The sequence below is a fragment of the Carassius auratus genome, chromosome 19 (genome assembly GCF_003368295.1).
Source record: "Carassius auratus strain Wakin chromosome 19, ASM336829v1, whole genome shotgun sequence".
NCBI classification, from domain to species: Eukaryota; Metazoa; Chordata; class Actinopteri; order Cypriniformes; family Cyprinidae; genus Carassius; species Carassius auratus.
This window is the reverse complement of record NC_039261.1, coordinates 25,425,191-25,445,947: the sequence shown is the minus strand read 5'-3', so window position 1 is coordinate 25,445,947 and position 20,757 is coordinate 25,425,191. Positions and strand designations below refer to the sequence as shown.

The following is a 20,757-nucleotide window of genomic DNA, read 5'->3' as shown; positions in this document are numbered from 1 at the left end:
ATGAGCTTGATAAGAACTACCAAAAAAAAAAAAAAAAACCTGACAAACAAAATTTGTATTTTTCCCAAGTACGGCTCACGTCCACTTCTATGGAGAGAGTGGGGTTTATGTCCTATACTGCAGCTAGCCACTAGGTGGCAAACAAAATATTTTGAGTTGTTTGTCTCTCTCTCTCTCTGTCTCTGGTAACTTTCCACATACATGCAGAGTAAAATTGACCATCTGTATGGAGCTAGCTCATTGTATATGTGCTATATGTGGATATAGACTCTCACAGGAACCTGTTCTGCCAGATTCTTATCAGAAACCGAGAAGCAAAATACTTTTAGATTTTTTTGAGTGCTTACACTTTAGAATGAATTCAGTGATATACTTTAATAATGTAAATATTCTTTGCGCGCTGTATAACTTTGTTGTTTGAATAATCGTGGACATGCTGTGTTTTAATTAACCTTAAAAAGTATTTTTATTAAACGTGATCAGGTTAAATACAAATTCTAACTTATTAAAATATTTTGTCATAATATGGTAGCCTACTTGACTAAAATGTTATGATGTCCGTAGTTAATGGAGTACAATTAGGCTACAGTGGTTTGAGCATGTTTTACCAGAGACTGGAGTGCAATAAAACAGCTGTGGTTATATGATGGACGGGGCGCCGTCTTGAGAAGCGAGAAAGTTTCGAAAAAATAATTATAAAAAGGACATGGTTTTTATAAGTCAGAATATAAAAGTATGGTAATATCGTGTGAACATTTCATTAGCTGACTGGCATGTCTGGCATGTCAGCATATTTAATTTTTTTTTGAGAATTGGTGGGTTTTTGTTAGATGTGAGCCAAAATCATCACAATGAAAAGAACCAACTACTTTGTCCGTTTGCACTGAATTTCTTTAATACACGAGTTTCACAATTTGAGTTGAATTACTGAAATAAATGAACTTTTCCCACGACATTCTAATTTATTGAGAAGCACCTGTATTTAGCGGATCCATCCCCCGCTGGTCTGGTTTCATAGGCGGACCGGATTCAGTGCTATTGGACTTACATTTCATTCGTGAAATCCAATATTTACTTTTTAAATACTGAATGTGTTTCACTATTTTCAAATTCAACTTTCAAATTTAATACTATTTTCAAACATGCATCCTCACTGCATTAACATAATTGTGGGTGGGACTAATAGAAACTGACCAATTATTATTTTGACAACTGTATGGTATCAAATAGGAAGAGGGTAGGGCTTTTTTTGGACTGAAGGAATGCAACACCTGTTGACAGAGGTGAACAGAGTACACAGGTTCATTACTTGCTAAATTTTACTCAAGTACAAGTAAAAGTACTACAGTCAGATGTCTACTTAAGTAAAAGTAGCTACATGAATATCAAGAGTACAAGAGTATATTTTCTAAATATTGCATTACTATTGCCACAGTGCTTACATTTATGTACAGAAACGTCCTACATGGAGTTATGAAAATTTTTAATGTTAATATCTTGGAGAATGTAAAAGGAATTGAAAGTAAGTATTTTTACCATGTTGCTTTATTTAACATTTCTCACTTACCCACAAGGCAATAGCACAATGGCAATGCTCTGACAAACCTCTGCTAGAGTTTTAATGGATTTTTTGCACCCACATTAGAACCTGACTGTGTTTAACACACCGCATACTCAAGAACATCAAAGCAAATGCTCAGCTTACATTATTGTGTTATATCAGAAAAGAAAAATCAGCTAACAATTGTGTGTACATGTGAGTTTCAGTTTTTTCATCAATCAAATCAATAAACCTAAATTAGCAAAGAAGGCAATAGCAATGTTCTGACACACCTCTGAACCTGACCTTGTTATACACGCAGCATAGAAGAGAAAATAATAATGATTAAAGAAAATCAGCTAATCAGCTGTGTTTAGGTCTGTGTACAAAGAAGGAAAAATAAAATTCCGCTCATTTGAGTGACAGTATTAAGCACTTTCGGTAACACTTTAAATTAAGGTACACATATTCACTATTAACTAATTGCTTATTAACATGCTTATTAGTAGCATATTAGCTGTGTATTAGTACTTATAAAGCCCATATTAATGCCTTATTCTGCATGACCATATTCTATGCCTAACAGACCATTAACTAAGAGTTTTTCTTTAATAAACTGATAGTTACTGCTTATTGGGAGTAAGTAAGGCATTTGTTGTATGAGAATTATGATCTTAATATGCTTTGCTGGTTATAGGCCTTATAAGCTGGTAGTAACAGAAGAACAGTCATTCTCTCTTAATAACACTTAATAAAAATAGTCTCTTCTTAGGTAACAACACACATAACTACAAGTGTTAATAGTGCCCACTTAACTCTAAATTAAGTCTTTATAAGTCTGAATATGTTACCCATTCTAAAGTGAAGTCTTGCTCATTATCAATTCCCTAGTAGTTGGACACTTATTAAGCCATACCCGTTCCATATTCTAAAGCTGCCTTCTCTTCGAATTTAATAAATCCATTACAGCACACAAGTACTTCAATTATCAAACCTTAGTCTTAAGGCTGCACCTTAAAAAAGTTATCTGGTTTACTTTTGGTTCACTGAAACATAGGGAACACTATGCATTGCCAAAGTGACTGATTTCCATTCAGTAGCAGATCAAAGACGGCACAAGTAGTAATATCTCCTTTAATTTAGCATCTATGTAATATTGCCTTACAATGAACAACAGAGTAGCAAAATGACTTAACAAAAATAAAATAGCACAAAGATAAAACCTGTACAGTTCAATAAGAACTAGTAGCTAATCTACTTTTGGCAGGTTATAAACAAATGTACTGCAGTCTGTATAAAACTGTGTGTAAATCTTTACAACAAAATTTTGTATTGTGTAAATCCTAAACATAGAACATGCACAGGACAAAATACAGTGGGGCTGGAAAGTTTGGGCACCCTTTGCAGAATCTGTGAAAATGCGAGTAATTTTCAAAAAATAAGAGAGATCATACTAAATGCATGTTATTTTTTTATTTTGTACTGTCCTGAGTAAGATATTGTACATAAAAGATATTACCATTTAGTCAACAAAACAAAAAAATTGCTGAAATTATTAAAATAACCCCACTCAAAAGTTTGGGAACCCTTGGTTCTTAGTACTGTGTTCTGTTACCTGATGATCCTCGACTGTCTTTCTGTTTAGTGATGGTTGTGCATGAGTCCCTTGTTTGTTCTGAACAGTTAAACTGAGCAGCGTTCTTCAGAAAAATCTTTAAGGTCCTGCAGATTCTTCAGTTTTCCAGCATCTTTGCATATTTGAACCCTTTCCAGCAGTGACTTTATGATTTTGAAATACATCTTATCACACTGAGCACATTTGAGGGACTCAAACACAACTATTTAAAAAGATTCAAACATTCACTGATGCTCCAGAAGGAAACAAGATACATTAAGAGCTGGGGGTGAAAACTTTTGAACATGATGAAGATGGCCAAATTTGTCTTATTTTGTTGAAATACATTTTTTTTCCATTTAGTTCTGCCCTTCGTAAGCAACAGAAGATACTTGTATGTTTCCAGGTACACAAATTAAGTACAATTTACATTGATCTTCAAATTCCAAAAATTTTCACCCCCAGCTCTTAATGCATCTTGTTTCCTTCTGGAGCATCAGTGAATGTTTGAATCTTTTTAAATAGTTGTGTTTGAGTCCCTCAAATGTCCTCAGTCTGAAAAGATGCATCTCAAAATCATAAAGTCACTGCTGGAAAGGGTTCAAATATGCAAAGATGCTGGAAAACTGAAGAAACTGCAGGACCTTAAAGATTTTTCTGAAGAACGCTGCTCAGTTTAACTGTTCAGAACAAACAAGGGACTCATGCACAACCATCACAAAACAGAAAGACAGTCGAGGATCATCAGGTAACAGAACACAGCACTAAGAACCAAGGGTTCCCAAACTTTTGAGTGGGGTTATTTTAATAATTTCAGCATTTTTTTTGTCTTGTGGACTAAATGTTAATATCTTTTATGTACAATATCTTACTCAGGACAGTACTAAATAAAAAATAACATGCATTTAGTATGATCTCTCTTATTTTTTGAAAATTACTCATATTTTCACAGATTCTGCAAGGGGTGCCCAAACTTTCAAGCCCCACTGTAGCCTTGTTTTGAAGCTTAACTCACATTTTCAACATTTCGCACTAGCAGCAGAACAGAACCAAACAAATCAGCAAGTTAGTATTTTAATACTTCATCAGTAAGGGAAGAAGTTGCCCTCGAGATTTCATGTCCTCTATTATGGCTTTTTTTTCAGGGCTAATGTGGGTGGCACACTTTTTAGAAAAAGACAGGAGAGTCTCATTCGCAGGATCGAACTTCAGGCTTTTGTAGGTTTCTGGGTCCACTATGTGGAGCTCTGCAATTGGAGCCGTCATCTTGATAGTTCCACGATCCACGCCATTTGCCCTGAAGGCTTCTGTCATTGTGCGGACACGGCTGAAGGTTTTCAGGACTTTCTTATATCTACGGATGACCTCAGCTGGTCCTTTGACTGAAAAAAAATAAATACCATTTTACATTTGAAAAAAACACCTCAGTCAAAAATGAGTTAATGAAATTGAGCGAATGCTCTCTGCACATAGTATAAGTTCATCAAATACTTTCAATTCAAACCCACTAAATCCCAGCCCAATCAAAAGTATCGAAGTTGTGACCTTACCCCTTCCCTAAAACTAACCACCTACAAGAATTTATAAGTAGGAGAGGGGGCAGGAAGAGGAAGTAGTGTTTAATGGTATGGAGTTTAAAGCTTTTACAGTAAAATTAAATGTAACCAATCTCATTGGAATGTAGTGAAATCATGTGGCAGTGTATGAGTGAGGTTGTAAGATATAATACGAGTATTTTTTTAAAAATTATTATTATTCTACAGATTTGTAAGATTTGTCCCCAAGAATGTGATGTAACAACTGCCACTTCTCATTTAAATCAAGTAAATAAAAAATCTAGGCATGGGATAACCTGTTTATATAATGTGTGGTTAAAAGTACAATAGGCACTGGCTCCAAAAAGAGGAAATGCAATTTCTACTGAGAAAATTGTGATCTGCAATCCTTGCACCTTTGAGGATTAAATAAATGTTTTTTTTTTTTTTTGAAAAATTAGCAGCTTTTAATCAATTAATGCTATTCTTACCTCTCATATGAGTTCGACTAGGCCCAGCTACTGGTGCAGATGCTGATGGCCATGTGTGCTTTGTTTTCTGTCTTGCCATAAGAACATCACTGTCGGAGGAATCGCTGATATTTGGAGATGATGGAGGAATGTCATCATGGGCTGAATCTCCTGAATTTTCACTCTCTTCCAAATCAACTGCTTTTGGTTGAGCTTTAATTAAATTGTGGAAAGATGTGAAATTGATCAACTTGTTATGAACAGACACCTCAGTTTTCAATACAATTAAGTTTGCAAACACAAGTTCCTCTCAATTTACTCACTTGATGTCTTCTTCCCCATCAGGATTTGCTCACGTAAGAAATTACGTTCTTGCTCCAGATCCTTTATCATTTTTTCTTGCCATTCGATCTTGGCTTCTAGGAATTCAACTTTAGAGATTGAACCTTAAAAAAAGACAATTTGATCAATTAAAAAAAAAATCAATAGGGAGAGAGCGAGAGAGAGGAAGAAATAATGACATGCATCAAAGGTCATGGGCTACATTTAAATCCAGGTCAGTTAGATTATAGGGTATGCCTTTACTTTATGATCCACAAAGACTTAAAAATTTGATTTGCCATGAAGTGAAAAAGTGACTTTCTGCCACCTACTGAAAATTTTAATTTCACATTTAAAGCATCGTTTCATTATTAAAAAAAATAAATAAAACATCAGTATTCAACGTTTTATGCTTGAAACATTATTTAGGCACTTGTAACTATTCAGGTCCCTCTGAGCTGCATTTCACAGTGTGTGAATACATCTATATGCCACTTCAGATTCATCTTCTGCTTTAAAATCTTTAGGAGTCAGCTGTCCACATCAGCCCTTAAGGTATCAGCACAATGACACATTGAGAAAAATATGATCTAATTATCGTTATTGATGAAATCCCAGAAAATAGAGAAATATTTTTTTTTTTCAATATTGCACCCCCAACTGCCATCAACCTAATGTGATATATTTGTGATTTGTGTGGGGTTAATAATAATACTGTTGTGGACTCTAAGATCATATGTCACCATGTACAGCAACATCGCTAACCAGAAAGCTATACAACCAAAAGTACATTTACATTTGGCAGACACTTTTATCCAAAACAAATTAAATAGTATTTAAACGTTTTATCATTTCTTGCTATGACTGCCTCTTTCTCTCTCTATCCTCTGTAATATCTGAATTTTGGAAAGTTAGAAAACACTGCTAAAAACATAAAGTATCACCTGATCCAAGGCTACTGATGCTGCTGCCGCTGGCACTTGGGGGCAAGCATTTTTTTTCTTCAGGACCTATAACACAACATAAACTCAACACATGAACAGGAAACATAAAATGTTTTTTTTTTTTTTTTTTTTTTTTTTTTTTTTTTTTTTACAAAGGTATATTAAACAATTTACCATTTGGATCATTTTTGGTCAACTCCACCATTGACACGTCTTTGGCAGCTTCTGTCTTCTTCTTTGCCTTAGGCTGTTTACAAGTGAAAAAAACACAGTAAATGCGGTAAACAGTCACTATGATATCATTGATGTTCACGGCGCTGCTGACATTTTTCTTACCATTCTGGACATGGACAGTATACAGTATACACGGCTTCAATGGAGGGACAGAAAGCTCTCATCTAAAATATCTTAAACTCTGTTCCTGAAGATAAATGGAGGTCTCACGGGTTTGGAACGACATGAGGGTGAGTCATTAATGACATAACATTTTTGGGTGAACTAACCATTTAATTATATTATATTATGTTATATAACTTAGACACCTGTTTTATTTCAGAAAAAAAAAAAAAACGCTTTTAATAATGTGGTAAAATAAACTTTAGTGCGAGACTTTATAATTTGCATTAGAAAAAAAAAAGAACATCAGTGCAAGCAGTTAGAGAACTATTCCTTACAGTCCGAATTAAAGCATAGGTTTCAGCATATATGATACATTGAGTGAAAGGACAAATAATGAGATTTAATGGTGGGGCCATTTATATCATCGTATAGTTATTTTTTTTTATTTAAAAAATAAGAACAAAAAAGTAAATTAAAATCAATAAGAAAACAATAGAAAATACATACTAATTAAATTTAGAAGTTTCCACATTAGTTTATTGAACAAGTTGTAAAAAATACGAAGAAATAATCAAATGACGATAAACAGTCGTCCATAATGTTTGCTTATTAAAGCTAACGTTACTTAAGTAACGTAATTTATTTTCCTTTTGATGTTTGATTTACTTTAATGTCACAAAATAGTCTTCACTGTATGAATTAAACATACACTGATTCTTAATAAAGCTACAAAAGTTCTTATGTTGATTGATTAGAATGGGGGTGTCTGTCAAACTCAGTTCATGGAGCGCAGCAGGCCTGCAGAGTTTAGTTCTAACCCTGCTCGAACAAACTGATAACTGAGTTATCGTAATACAGCACAGGCCTTGTAATAATTCAGAGGGTAGCGCTTGTTTGGCACTTAACTTACCATTTTAGGTTCAAAAATGTTATTTCCTTTGCTATCTTCTTCACCCCTGACCTTCAATCGCCAAAGCAGATGCGGAAGTCAGTGCACGTGTTCAAAGCAGAAAAATTATTGTTCCCACTCCGTCACTGTAGGTGGCGGTAATGCACTGCAACGCTGACTGATGGAGGAGGAAAACACTAGAGAACAATAAAGAGCACTTTCCGCCCTTTTCATTTATTCGCTGATGCAGATGGGACATGATGTAATATTATGGGAGATAGGTAGCTTGAATAGTTGGTCAATATGGTGTCACATTACGAGTTTTTGAGCCGAATTCTTTTTAGACAGTGCTCCAAGGAAATCCTTAAGTTCAGCAGGTGGTTAATGAAAGAAGGCCTGATTCGAAAATCAATGAAATGTCCCTGCTCTCATCTTATGAGGTTGAAACTACGAAATGGCAAAAATGAGCCAATATGGTGAGTATAACAATGTATTAATGTTGTGCATATCATGACTGTCATACTGAAACCTCGTATCTCTAAATTTCCGGCTCTTCAAACTGTCAAACCTTATAGTCTCTACTGTGTGAATGAAGCTATGCAATGGAGAATAACTAAAATAACATGAAATTGTGTCCAAATGCCACACAAAAAATGAGTGTCCATAGCCACAGTAAACTTTAAATCCTGCAAGTCGATGAAAATGCAATACAATGCACTTACTGCTTCAGATTTGCCCATTCTAATGATTTTATATATATATATATATATATATATATATATATATATATATATATATATATATATATATATATATATATATATATATATATATAAATTTGAGCTTTATTGTAGTAAACTGTTAATAATATAATGAAACGTGCAAGCATATTCTGAAAATATATAAAGCCGTAATATGAACTTTGATAACACAGTGTTTCATCATATATGTATGTGTGTATATATAATTTATATTTGTTTGTATGGAAATGCAAGGTTTCCTGCCGGACAGTTATAGGACAATATCATATATCCCTTACCCTAAATTTCAATTTCAACTGAACCCATTGGTTGGTATTGTTAGTATGCTTTGTAATCATAAATTGCATGATATTACGGTTTGCAAAATAAAAGAAAACAGTTAGTATAAATTAAAGGCACAATAATTATCACTCAGCTGTTTTTATTCATTCTTAATTTTCAGGATATGCAGAGATTCATGTCACAAAGGAAAATCCTTTGCAAAGTCCATCCGACATGGCTCCATGTTTGAGAACTCTCATATTTCACTTCAAATGTGGATGCATTTCATTTATAGGTGAGCAGTTTTTATGTTGTATAAAAAAACATCATAGGTCTTCTCAGGTCCTAAGGTCTTTACCTGCCCATCTGATCCAAATTGCCTATTACCTGAACCTAACTTGACAAAACAATTTTAAATGTTGTACACAAATCCTGAAATTTTAGCCTGAGAGCTTTATAGCAACAGTATATAGGAAGGGGTTAAGTAGTTGAATGTCATTCTTATTTAATATGCATTAATTTTAAATCAAATATTGGTAAATTAGTTGTGGCCTGCAGCTGTATGTTTATCTATGGGTGCTGAGACTGACATGAGAAACAATTACTTTATAATATTTAGTTATTCCTGATCTGTCCCAGATTTCTGATCAAGTAACCGTGAATGAATCATTCATTTGAATCCATTCTTTACAGAGAATTGGAAAACCTGGCCCTCTAATAAATATTTGTTTCATGATTCAGTGGAATAATTGGTTTGAACTGAAAACACAATAAGCAAACAGCATAAAAGATAAAATAAACACCTGAAAAGACTGCCTTTTTGAGCTGTAATTCTGAAAAGTGCTGTAAAAGGCCATTTACACTGAAAGTTGGTATTGTTTAAAAAATTAAGGTCTTCCTAGGTTATATTTGGTGAAATAATGTTTATTTAAAATTGCCAAATGTCTAGGGTTACTAATATCAATCCCAATCCATGTCTAAAGCACTGAACACACTCAGATCTCTGGTCAGACCTCAGGTATTTGGATCTAGGTGGATCTATTGTGCATGCATGTTTAGGTGATTCTCTATCTGCAAATGGGAATTGTGGTTGTCATGTTGTCAGAAATTTGCTTCAACCTCAACTTCTAAATTTTGTAGCTTAAATATTTTTTTTGTTTGTTTGTCCATTACAGATTTGCCCAAGGTCTTCGACTGCGACAAGTGGACATGCTACAGGAGGGGATTACTCGGAGCTCTGCAACTCTGAGTAAACTGGCAGACAAGCTGAGAAGAGTTTGTAAATCTGCAATGAAAAGAATGAGAAAAAGAGGCAAGCAGACGATTGGAAGAAGAAGAGAAATTGTTCTGATAGATGAAAGCAAATTTGGCCATAAAAGAAAGGTATGTAAATTGCTCAAACACTTCAGAATTGTCAGAATATATACCAATGGAATTGATGTCGATAGCGTAATTTTGCATCTAAAATGATGTGGAATAAACCTGAACACAGTGACTGAATGTAGATTAATGAATGTAGAGACAGTTTAATACACAATGCAGTTGTGTTATTTTACCACATGGCGTCTGTAATGTAAATGGACAATTTGCACGGGATAAGAAATCTCAGTAAAACTACTTGAAGTGGGAGGGGTAACCCAATTTACACTCATGTCAGTCATGTGCGTCATGTAGGTATTGCTTCCTGATATCCTCGTTTGATAGGACCTAACTGTTTATATCCAATCAGAATAAAAAAAAAATAATAATCTGTTGTGTGCATATATATATATATTGTATATTGTATATTGTGTATATATATATATATATATATATATATATATATATATATATACACACACACACACACACACACACAAACAGGTTGGGTCGAATGATTTATTAAATTCTGTTGAAAATAGGGACTGTTCACTGCTTTTCTTTGTTAATTTATTTATTCAAGCATTTGTTAATCACAAGTGTTGATAATCAGTTAAAAACAACTGTGTACTGACAGAGTTCAATTTAGATAGGACATTTGAATTTATTTCCTTATGTTATACAATCATTGCAGACATTTTTTATTGTGGGTGTCACTATCCTAATTTTTACATAATTGCCTCTTGTGAATTCCAGTACAACAGAGGACGAGCAAACAACAGAAGCACCTGGGTATTCGGAATGCTAGGCATCAAGGTTGAGAGGAGGAGACCTATTTTTAAAATTGTGCATTGTCGTTCAGCCAGAAATCTCATGCCACTCATAAAGAAGCACATTCGCCAGGGAAGCTCAGTCATTTCAGATGGATGGAGGTCTTACAGAAATCTTCAGAATGAAGGTTATGACCACAGGATTGTCAACCATAAAGAACATTTTGTTGACCCTGTTACAGGTGCACATACACAGAACCTGGAGAGACTTTGGGGTGTTTGTAAGTCAACTATTTGGAGACTAAGGGGAAACCGCACACAAAACATGTTGAAAGACCATTTGGATGTAATTGAGTGGACCTACTGGCGTGGGAACAATCACAGAAATGGACCACTTGGAATGCTTTTGCATGACATCAAGAAAAAATATACTATGCCTACATGAAATGTACTTGCATATACTGTAGATAGATAAACAAGTTTTATTTATTTTCAGTTAAAGACTAAGACCCTGAAAAAAAGACTTCTTTCGCTGATGAAATATTCAGTTTTCAACTTTCAGTTTACGTATGTTATGTTGGAAGTACTGTATGAAAATTTGGAAATATGTATGTAATTAAAAACATGAAGTTCATAATAGCCTGTGTTTTTTTTATATATATATATATATATATTTACAGTGCTAAATAGAAGTGTAATTGCATTTGTTTACAGCAGCACATTTGTTCTTGGCTATAAAAAGTTATAATAGGTTTGTAAATCTCAGAAGTTGACTTAGATTAAAGGAGATATTTCTACTTGTGCTGTCTTTGGTCTGCTACTGAATGAAAATAGAACCTGTGAACCATAGTAGACATCAGTCACTTTACACTGCTGGCATCTTCAATAGTGTTCCTGTTCCCTACGTTTCAGTGAACCATATACCTTTTTTAAGGTGCAGCCTTAAGACTAAGGTTTGATAATTGAAGTACTTGTGTGCTGTAATGGATTTATTAAATTCGAAGAGAAGGCAGCTTTAGAATATGGAACGGGTATGGCTTAATAAGTGTCCAACTACTAGGGAATTGATAATGAGCAAGACTTCACTTTAGAATGGGTAACATATTCAGACTTATAAAGACTTAATTTAGAGTTAAGTGGGCACTATTAACACTTGTAGTTATGTGTGTTGTTACCTAAGAAGAGACTATTTTTATTAAGTGTTATTAAGAGAGAATGACTGTTCTTCTGTTACTACCAGCTTATAAGGCCTATAACCAGCAAAGCATATTAAGATCATAATTCTCATACAACAAATGCCTTACTTACTCCCAATAAGCAGTAACTATCAGTTTATTAAAGAAAAACTCTTAGTTAATGGTCTGTTAGGCATAGAATATGGTCATGCAGAATAAGGCATTAATATGGGCTTTATAAGTACTAATACACAGCTAATATGCTACTAATAAGCATGTTAATAAGCAATTAGTTAATAGTGAATATGTGTACCTTAATTTAAAGTGTTACCGCACTTTCCTCTCACATTGACATACAGACAAAGGCAGGAGAAAATACGGTTGCACATTATTTTACAGTACGTGTACTAACATGTACTTATAGTGTACTTAGAGTGTATTTACCTACGAAAGTTCTGGTAACAGAAAGTAACTACAATGGGGTAGGGTTAGGTTTAGGGGTAGGTTCAGGGTTAGTACCTAGTTATTACATTGTAATTACTATAATAAGTACACAGTATGTACATGAGGAACAGGACTGTAAAATAAAGTGCTACCGAAAATACTTTCAGCTGAATAATACTATTCTCACACACACAATCTGTGTGTGACAACTTTGTGTGTGTATGTGTGTGTACTGTGCTTCAATTAAATCAAATGTCATGAAGTCTTTTGCGGAAAGCTGAATGTGATTGCTGATAGGCTGTCCCAATCAGTGGCGCCTGCACAATCCAATCACGTTTGAGAGGGAAACAATTAATTGAGGGTTTCAAGATTTTTCTTTTTTCCTTTTTTCTGTCCACACGGAGACGCATTTCTGTGAATACGCACAAATTTTTTTATTGGACAGGCGTTTCGTCCACACGGGTCCCAGAGTGGATAAATTTGAAAACGCCACCTTTGTGTTATCGTCTTGACGGTGAATCCGTACATTTTCTGAAACAATGACGTCATCAGCTCACGTCTCGCCCCTGATCAGACACCGCTACGTCACGTAACAGCAACAAAAAAAAAAACATGAACAAACACTGAACGATTTTCATTCCATGTCTTCTTCTCCGTTTTAAGTGTATCTCTGTGGCAGAATTACAGCACCACATGCTGGTCTGGCATGTATACAACATCGTTTTGTGGTTTTATGTGGACGTGGAAATTTCTTGAGACAAGGGGAAAAAAAGATCAGATTGAGGTAAGCTCTGTCTCCTTATGGACGGAACCGAAGAAGTAATGGGTACTTACGGTTATGGATAGAAATGTAGCGGAGTAAAGAGTACAATATTGGCCTCTCAAATGTACTTGAGTAAAGTCATGAGTACTCCCCAAAAATGATACTCGAGTAAAGTACAGATCCCTAAAAATTGTACCTAAGTACTGTACTCAAGTAAATGTACTTCGTTACTGTCCGGCTCTGCCTTTTGATTACCATGAAACAGCTTGAAAGCTCAAAGACATTTTTTTAATAACTTAAAGGGATAGTTCACCCAAAAATGAAAATGATGTTATTAATAACTTACCCTCATGTTGTTCCAAACCCGTAAGACCTCCGTTCATCTTCGGAACACAGTTTAAGATATTTAAGATTAAGCTGCAGAGCTCTCAGTTGGACAGTGTTTTCTCTACTTCCTGTTGGCCTTCTGTAGCTAATCGTAGCTCCGTGTAGCTGTTTTTATTTTATTTTTTTCTCTAGAATCTTTATCTTACTATCACTCTCTGTTTTTTTTAAAGAGGTAAAATATAACTTAATTCACACCATAGTTCTGATATTATCGATCAATCTTATCAGATTACCTTTGATCGTTCACTTTTATTTCATATCCATGAGTGCAGTACACCTGCAAAGCGTTAGCACTCGTTAGCTTGTCATTAGTATTTTCTTTTCTCCTCTCCTCTCTCTCGCTCCAGTTTTTCACAAGTTCATCAAAAAACCGCAGGAAGAATATTCATCAAGCACGGTGAGTAATGGCTTCTCCTGCTATTGTTATTTGCACATCTTGCCACATGTACAGTTTATCTATCTCTGTTGCAGATGAGGGATTCACATGTGATAAATGCAGGGAAATAGTTAGGCTGACAGAGAAGATTTCAGAATTAGAGACACGCATCCAAACTTTAATTGAGGACAGTAAGAATGTTAGGGCTCTAGACACGGCTTTGGATGCGTCTAGCTCAGGGATTCCTGTACATTGTTCAGTTCCGGAAACAGAGCCCCTACAGCAGGGCAACTGGGTGACGGTGAGGCAGCGTAGTTCAGGTTCTCCCCACTCAGTGATGCACCCACTGAGAAACCTGATGAAAGTGCTCTAGTTATTGGTGATTCTATTGTACGGAACGTGAATATAGAGACACCAGCCACCATAGTCAAATGTTTACCGGGAGCCAGAGCACCTGACATCTTGGCAAATTTAAATGTGCTGGCTAATGCTAAACGTAAATACAGTAAGATTGTTATTCATGCTGGCGCTAATGATGTTCGACTTCGCCAGTCGGAGATCACTAAAAATAACATTAAAGAGGTGTGTGAACTTGCAAGCACGATGTCAGACACTGTAATATGCTCTGGTCCCCTCCCTGCTTACCGTGGTGACGAGATGCATAGCAGATTGTCATCACTCAATGGCTGGATGTCTAAGTGGTGCCCAATGAATAACATAGGTTTCATAGACAATTGGGCGAGCTTTTGGGGCAGACCTGACCTGTTGAAAAGAGATGGTCTTAATCCCCCCTGTGGTGGCGCCACTCTTCTCTCTAGAAATATGGCAAATAGTCTTAGTGTTTATACTTGACTAACTGGGGCCCAGGTCAGGAAGCAGACAGACTGGCTAAACCGACCGTCTGCTAGCTGCCTCCCGTCACAGAGGTCAGTTAATTCTCAGCACATATATCTTTCACCTAGATATCACACTATAGAGACTGTGTCTGTTCCCCGAACTAGAAAATACAAAAAACGTCCAAACAAAGTTAAGGTTAACAATTTAATTGAGGTTCAACAAATAAAAAACAAATGCAATATGGATAAACAAATGATAAAGCTTGGCTTATTGAATATCAGATCCCTTTCTACGAAATCACTTTTTGTAAATAATATGATCACTGATCTTAATCTAGATGTGGTCTGTTTGACAGAAACCTGGCTAAAACCTGATGATTACATTATTTTAAATGAGTCCACCCCCCAAGATTACTGTTATAAACATGTGCCGCGTCTAAAAGGCAAAGGAGGAGGTGTTGCTTCAATTTATAACAACGTTTTCAGGATTTCTCAGAGGGCAGGCTTCAAGTATAACTCGTTTGAAGTAATGGTGCTTCATATAACATTATCCAGAGAAACAAATGTTAATGATAAATCCCCTGTTATGTTTGTACTGGCGACTGTATACAGGTCACCAGGGCACCATACAGACTTTATTAAGAAGTGATTTTACATCTTAGTTAGTTCTGGCTGCAGATAAAGTTTTAATAGTTGGTGATTTTAATATCCATGTTGATAATGAAAAAGATGCATTGGGATCAGCATTTATAGACATTCTGAACTCTATTGGTGTTAGACAACGCGTTTCAGGATCTACTCATTGTCGAAATCATACTCTAGATTTAATACTGTCACATGGAATTGGTGTTGATAGTGTTGAAATTATGCAGCCAAGTGATGATATCTCAGATCATTATTTAGTTCTGTGCAAACTTCATATAGCCAAAATTGTAAATTCTACTTCTAGTTACAAGTATGGAAAAACCATCACTTCTACCACAAATGACTGCTTTTTAAGTTATCTTCCTGATGTATCCAAATTCCTTAGCATATCCAAAACCTCAGAAGAAAACAAACATAATCCCAGGTATTTATTCAATACAGTGGTTAAATTAACGAAAAATAAAGCCTCAACAAGTGTTGACATTTCCCAACACCACAGCAGTAATGACTTTATGAACTACTTTACTTCTAAAATCCATACTATTAGAGATAAAATTGCAACCATTCAGCCGTCAGCTACAGTATCGCATCAGACAGTGCACTAGACCACCTGAGGAACAGTTCCACTCATTCTCTACTATAGGAGAGGAAGAATTGTATAAACTTGTTAAATTATCTAAACCAACATGTATGTTAGACCCTATACCATCTAAGCTCCTAAAAGAGGTGAATGAAGATGTATCATATCGATCACAAGTGCAGTATGGAGTACCTCAAGGCTCAGTACTAAATTCTGAAAAAACAGGTGTTAATTATAGGACCTAAAAACTCCGCTTGTAACCTAGAACACTGTCTAAGACTTGATGGTTGCTTTGTCAATTCTTCGTCATCAGTTGGGAACTTAGGTGTGCTATTTGATCGCAATGTTTCCTTCGAAAGCCACGTTTCTAGCATTTGTAAAACTGCATTTTTCCATCTCAAAAATATATCTAAATTACGGCCTATGCTCTCAATGTCAAATGCAGAAATGTTAATCCATGCATTTATGACTTCAAGGTTAGATTATTGTAATGCTTTATTGGGTGGTTGTTCTGCACGCTTGGTAAACAAACTACAGCTAGTCCAAAATGCAGCAGCAAGAGTTCTTACTAGAACCAGGAAGTATGACCATATTAGCCCGGTCCTGTCATCGCTGCACTGGCTCTCTATCAAACATCGTATAGATTTAAAAATATTGCTTATTACTTAGCCCTAAAGCCCTGAATGGTTTAGCACCTCAGTATTTGAATCAGCTCCTTTTACATTATACTCTAAAAACTAACAGCTTAAGTCATTTGTGGATTAAAGCATTTTGGAGACGCGAACTGTTTAAAACGATTCAGTTTAATTTGGTGAACTGGTTCAAGAAAATCCGGTTACATTGAGTGATTCATTTGTGAACCAGATATCACAAAACTGCAATGTTTTGAACTCGCTCACAACAGACACGGAAGAGAAGACAATGCTGAATAAAGTCATCATTTTTTTTTTTTTTTGGACCAAAATGTATTTTCGATGCTTCAACAAATTCTAACGGACCCTCTGATGTCACATGGACTATGATGATATTTTTCTTACCTTTCTAACCATGGACAGTATACCATACACACAGCTTCAATGGAGGGACTGAGAGCTCTCAGACTAAATCTAAAATATCTTAAACTGTTCCGAAGATGAACAGAGGTCTTACGGGTCTGGAACGACATGAGGGTGAGTCATTAATGACATAATTTTCCTTTTTGGGTGAACTAACCCTTTATAACCCTTTTTAATAAAAAGTAAAAAATGTTGTATGCCCTGAACAGAGAAAAGATAGTATCAGCTACTCACTAAGCATCCACAGTGCAAAGAGACCTCCGAGAGCAAAAACAAGAGAGGAACCCAGAACAACCAGAAGAACTTTAATCCACTTTGGGGAAGTGACTTCTCTCTCTCGTTCTTGATCTTCAGTGGAGTTTTCTGGGGTCAGAAATTTGATTAGATTAAAAAAAAAAATTTAATCCTTTTATGAGCTGTTTAATTAATCAGTCCAGCATTGCTGTCTGAGACTATTCCTGAGTTTACGGTTCTTTTCTTCAAGATAAAGTTGCCCAACCTGACGTTTTCTACATTGTATCCTGCAGTAAACCAGATAAACATCATGTGACAGCTAGCAACAACTTTCCATCAAGATACATGATAAAAGGTTAATTAAAGGGCTTCACAGCATTTTAAGAACATTCTGCGCTCATAGACAGGAAGTCAAATGGCAGACTTCACACCATCTCATACATCATTGTTGCCTTTGGAAATATATTTATATTTATGCTTTTGCCAGCTTTACATGTCTGCTTTTGGCAGATGCTTTTATTCAAATCATGTAATATTGCATTCAACACTGTGTTTGAACCAATGCCACTGCTGTTGATAGCACCATGATCTACTTTATCTGTCTAACATATAGAAAATTTGTATTTAATTTACAGCATTTGATTCCACTAAAATATATGAACAGATCAAATATAAATGTCTACCTCAATGCAGGTTAAGATGTTTTGGAGGCATCTGCCAAATGTGCAAAGAACATAAGAAAACCTTATATTGTACCAGTGTTAAATCTTTAAAATATAAATTGTAATGCATATTGTTAATGCTCCTCCCTTACCGTTACATTGAGAAGGTTTTAGACTGGAAGCAACTGTTGAAAGTATGAAACCTGAATTTTCATAGATCGAATCCATTTCATGAGCCTGATAGAAGACGTGCCCGATGAGACTTGAGTGCTGCTTGAGATTGTTGAGAATAAGGAAGTTATACAATGTGACATGCTTATACAATAGGAAGTTGTCTGAGTCTGAATAAAAAATCTAGAAACTGTATGTTTGAGTATGTGATGATCTCTGAAAATAAGGAATAATCAAATGTATTCTCCAAATAGTTAGAATGAGATCGGTGGCCAGAGGCGGACAGAGTACATGGCTTCATTGCAGTAAAAGTACAGATAGCCCTCAAATACTCAAGTACTACAGTCAGATGTTTTTAAAAGTACTTGAGTATCAAGAGTACAAGAGTACATTTTTTAAATATTGCATTACTACTGCCACAGTGCTTACATTTATGTACAGAAACGTCTTACATGGAGTTATGACATTTTTTAATGTTAATACCTTGGAGAATGTAAAAGGAACTGAAAGTAAAATGTTTCATGTTTTTACCATGATTCTTTATTTAACATTTCTCACTTACCCACAAGGCAATAGCACAATGGCAACGCTCTGACAAACCTCTGCTAGAGTTTTAATGGATTTTGATCATCAATCAAATCGATAAACCTAAATCAGCAAAGAAGGCAATAGCAATGTTCTGACACACCTCTGAACCTGACCTTGTTATACACGCAGCATAGAAGAGAAAATAATAATGATTAAAGATAATCAGCTAATCAGCTGTGTTTAGGTCTGTGTACAAAGAAGGAAAAATTAAAATTCCGCTCATTTGAGTGACAGTATTAAGAACCTTCCTCTCACACTGACATACAGACAAAGGCAGGAGAAAATACTTTCAGCTGAATAACACCATTCTCACACACACAATTAATAATGTGTGACAACCACTGATTTATATATATATAGATCAGTGGTGACATCTCTGTATGTGTGTGTGTGTGTGTGTGTGTGTGTGTGTATTGTACTTCAATTCAGTCAAATATCATGAAGTCTTTGGCAGAAATCGATTAGATGATTTTGTAAATCGGCTGTAAAATGTTTTTAATCATTACGGAGCACATCAGTCTAACGAACAGATCAAGCTAATGTCAATGCTGTACATCAGCTTGATGATGAACACACTCAGCTCCTTATCCAGTGGAGAGTGGCTAATGAAGCCCTCTTCACTGGAAAGCGCAATGCTGCTATCAAAGGTTTTGAGTAAGCAAACAAATAATGTAAAATGTCATTCTGTACAGGGGCTGTTGACACTGAATGTAGTACATACTAACATTCCAAGTAAAGGTCTTACTGAATTCTTTTTGTGCTTGATTTCTGTGCATTTATTGTGACAGAGCTTTTGTGACAGAGCAGGGCCCGTTTTTTCAAAAGGTTTAATCCGGATAAAATTGATCTGGATTTAGTAATCCTTTTTTTTTGCGATTCGTGATCACGTAATCCAGCTTACTTTTGGAGCCAGTTTTTTAAAGCAACATCAGATTGGATTAATCTGATCCAGATAGGAACTTTTCAGGATCACCAAATCTGGATAACAAGTGCTGGATAACCAGTGCTCAAACAGGATAGGAAATCACAATGTAGAACTATAGATATGTAAAGAGCAACAAGTAGAATAGCCAGTGTGGTGTCAACATAAGTTTATTTTTATTTGAAATGAAAACCCACACATTTAAAACAAAAAACAAAAAAAAGAACAACCCCACCACATCCTCTTCCAGCAGTCCGCTCATCTGAGACACAAACACAACACAACACAAACACTGTACATTGAGCATATTTATAACAACAAGTATCAAGTATAGATGTATTGAATTAAAAAAAAAGACTTAATGTAAAAAAATATTTTTGATTGTGATGAATATATATATCTAGTGACAGAATAAAATTTATTGTTTATGGTCAATTTTGACAGCTGTTTGGGGGATTATTTTATGACAGAGCATAAAATAATTGGCAAAGCGTTAGCACTCGTTAGCTTGTCATTAGCGTTTTAATTCGAACCTATCACTGTTTTCTCCTCTCCTCTCTCTCGCTCCAGTTTTTCACAAGTTCATCAAACAACCGCAGTAAGAATATTTCATCAAGCACGGTGAGTATGTCTGGATGCGTCTAGCTCAGGGATTCCTGTACATTGTCCGGTTCCGGCAGAGCCCCTGCAGTAGGGCAACTGGGTGACGGTGAGGCAGCGTAGTCGTGGGTCAAAACACCGCTCTTCTGTTCCGATCAAAACATTAAACAGGTTCTCCCCACTCAGTGATGCACCCACTGAGAAACCTGATGAAAGTGCTCTAGTTATTGGTGATTCTATTGTACGGAACGTGAATATAGAGACCCCAGCCACCATAGTCAAATGTTTACCGGGAGCCAGAGCACCTGACATCTTGGCAAATTTAAATGTGCTGGCTAATGCTAAACGTAAATACAGTAAGATTGTTATTCATGCTGGCGCTAATGATGTTCGACTTCGCCAGTCGGAGATCACTAAAAATAACATTAAAGTGGTGTGTGAACTTGAAAGCACAATGTCAGACACTGTAATATGCTCTGGACCCCCTCTCTGCTTACCGTGGTGACGAGATGCAT

At 35.6% G+C, this 20,757-nt stretch overlaps 3 protein-coding genes across 3 annotated transcripts in view; 1 reads left to right on the top strand and 2 right to left on the bottom strand.

Moving 5' to 3' along the window:
- LOC113120226 (oxidized low-density lipoprotein receptor 1) overlaps positions 1-20,757 on the bottom strand; it is a 23,282-nt gene extending 2,525 nt beyond the window's left edge. Inside the window, exons 1-4 of the mRNA XM_026290157.1 lie at positions 20,740-20,757; positions 19,878-19,904; positions 18,114-18,234; positions 17,300-17,428 (exon numbers count right to left, since the gene is read on the bottom strand). Coding sequence (XP_026145942.1) covers positions 17,300-17,428; positions 18,114-18,234; positions 19,878-19,904; positions 20,740-20,757 — 295 coding nt within the window. The remainder of the gene's footprint in view (positions 1-17,299; positions 17,429-18,113; positions 18,235-19,877; positions 19,905-20,739) is intronic.
- On the bottom strand, positions 4,105-7,809 carry LOC113119943 (coiled-coil domain-containing protein 106). The gene is made up of 6 exons (XM_026289696.1): positions 7,675-7,809; positions 6,600-6,672; positions 6,426-6,491; positions 5,484-5,606; positions 5,182-5,373; positions 4,105-4,537 (listed from the first exon to the last, which is right to left on the bottom strand). The coding sequence occupies exons 1-6, from the start codon at positions 7,675-7,677 to the stop codon at positions 4,230-4,232; spliced, it is 765 nt and encodes a 254-aa protein (XP_026145481.1). The 5' UTR covers positions 7,678-7,809; the 3' UTR covers positions 4,105-4,229.
- LOC113119942 (uncharacterized) lies at positions 7,889-11,441 on the top strand. The gene is made up of 4 exons (XM_026289695.1): positions 7,889-8,129; positions 8,857-8,970; positions 9,851-10,058; positions 10,791-11,441. Exons 1-4 carry the CDS (start codon positions 7,957-7,959, stop codon positions 11,247-11,249), a joined length of 954 nt encoding a protein of 317 aa, XP_026145480.1. The 5' UTR covers positions 7,889-7,956; the 3' UTR covers positions 11,250-11,441.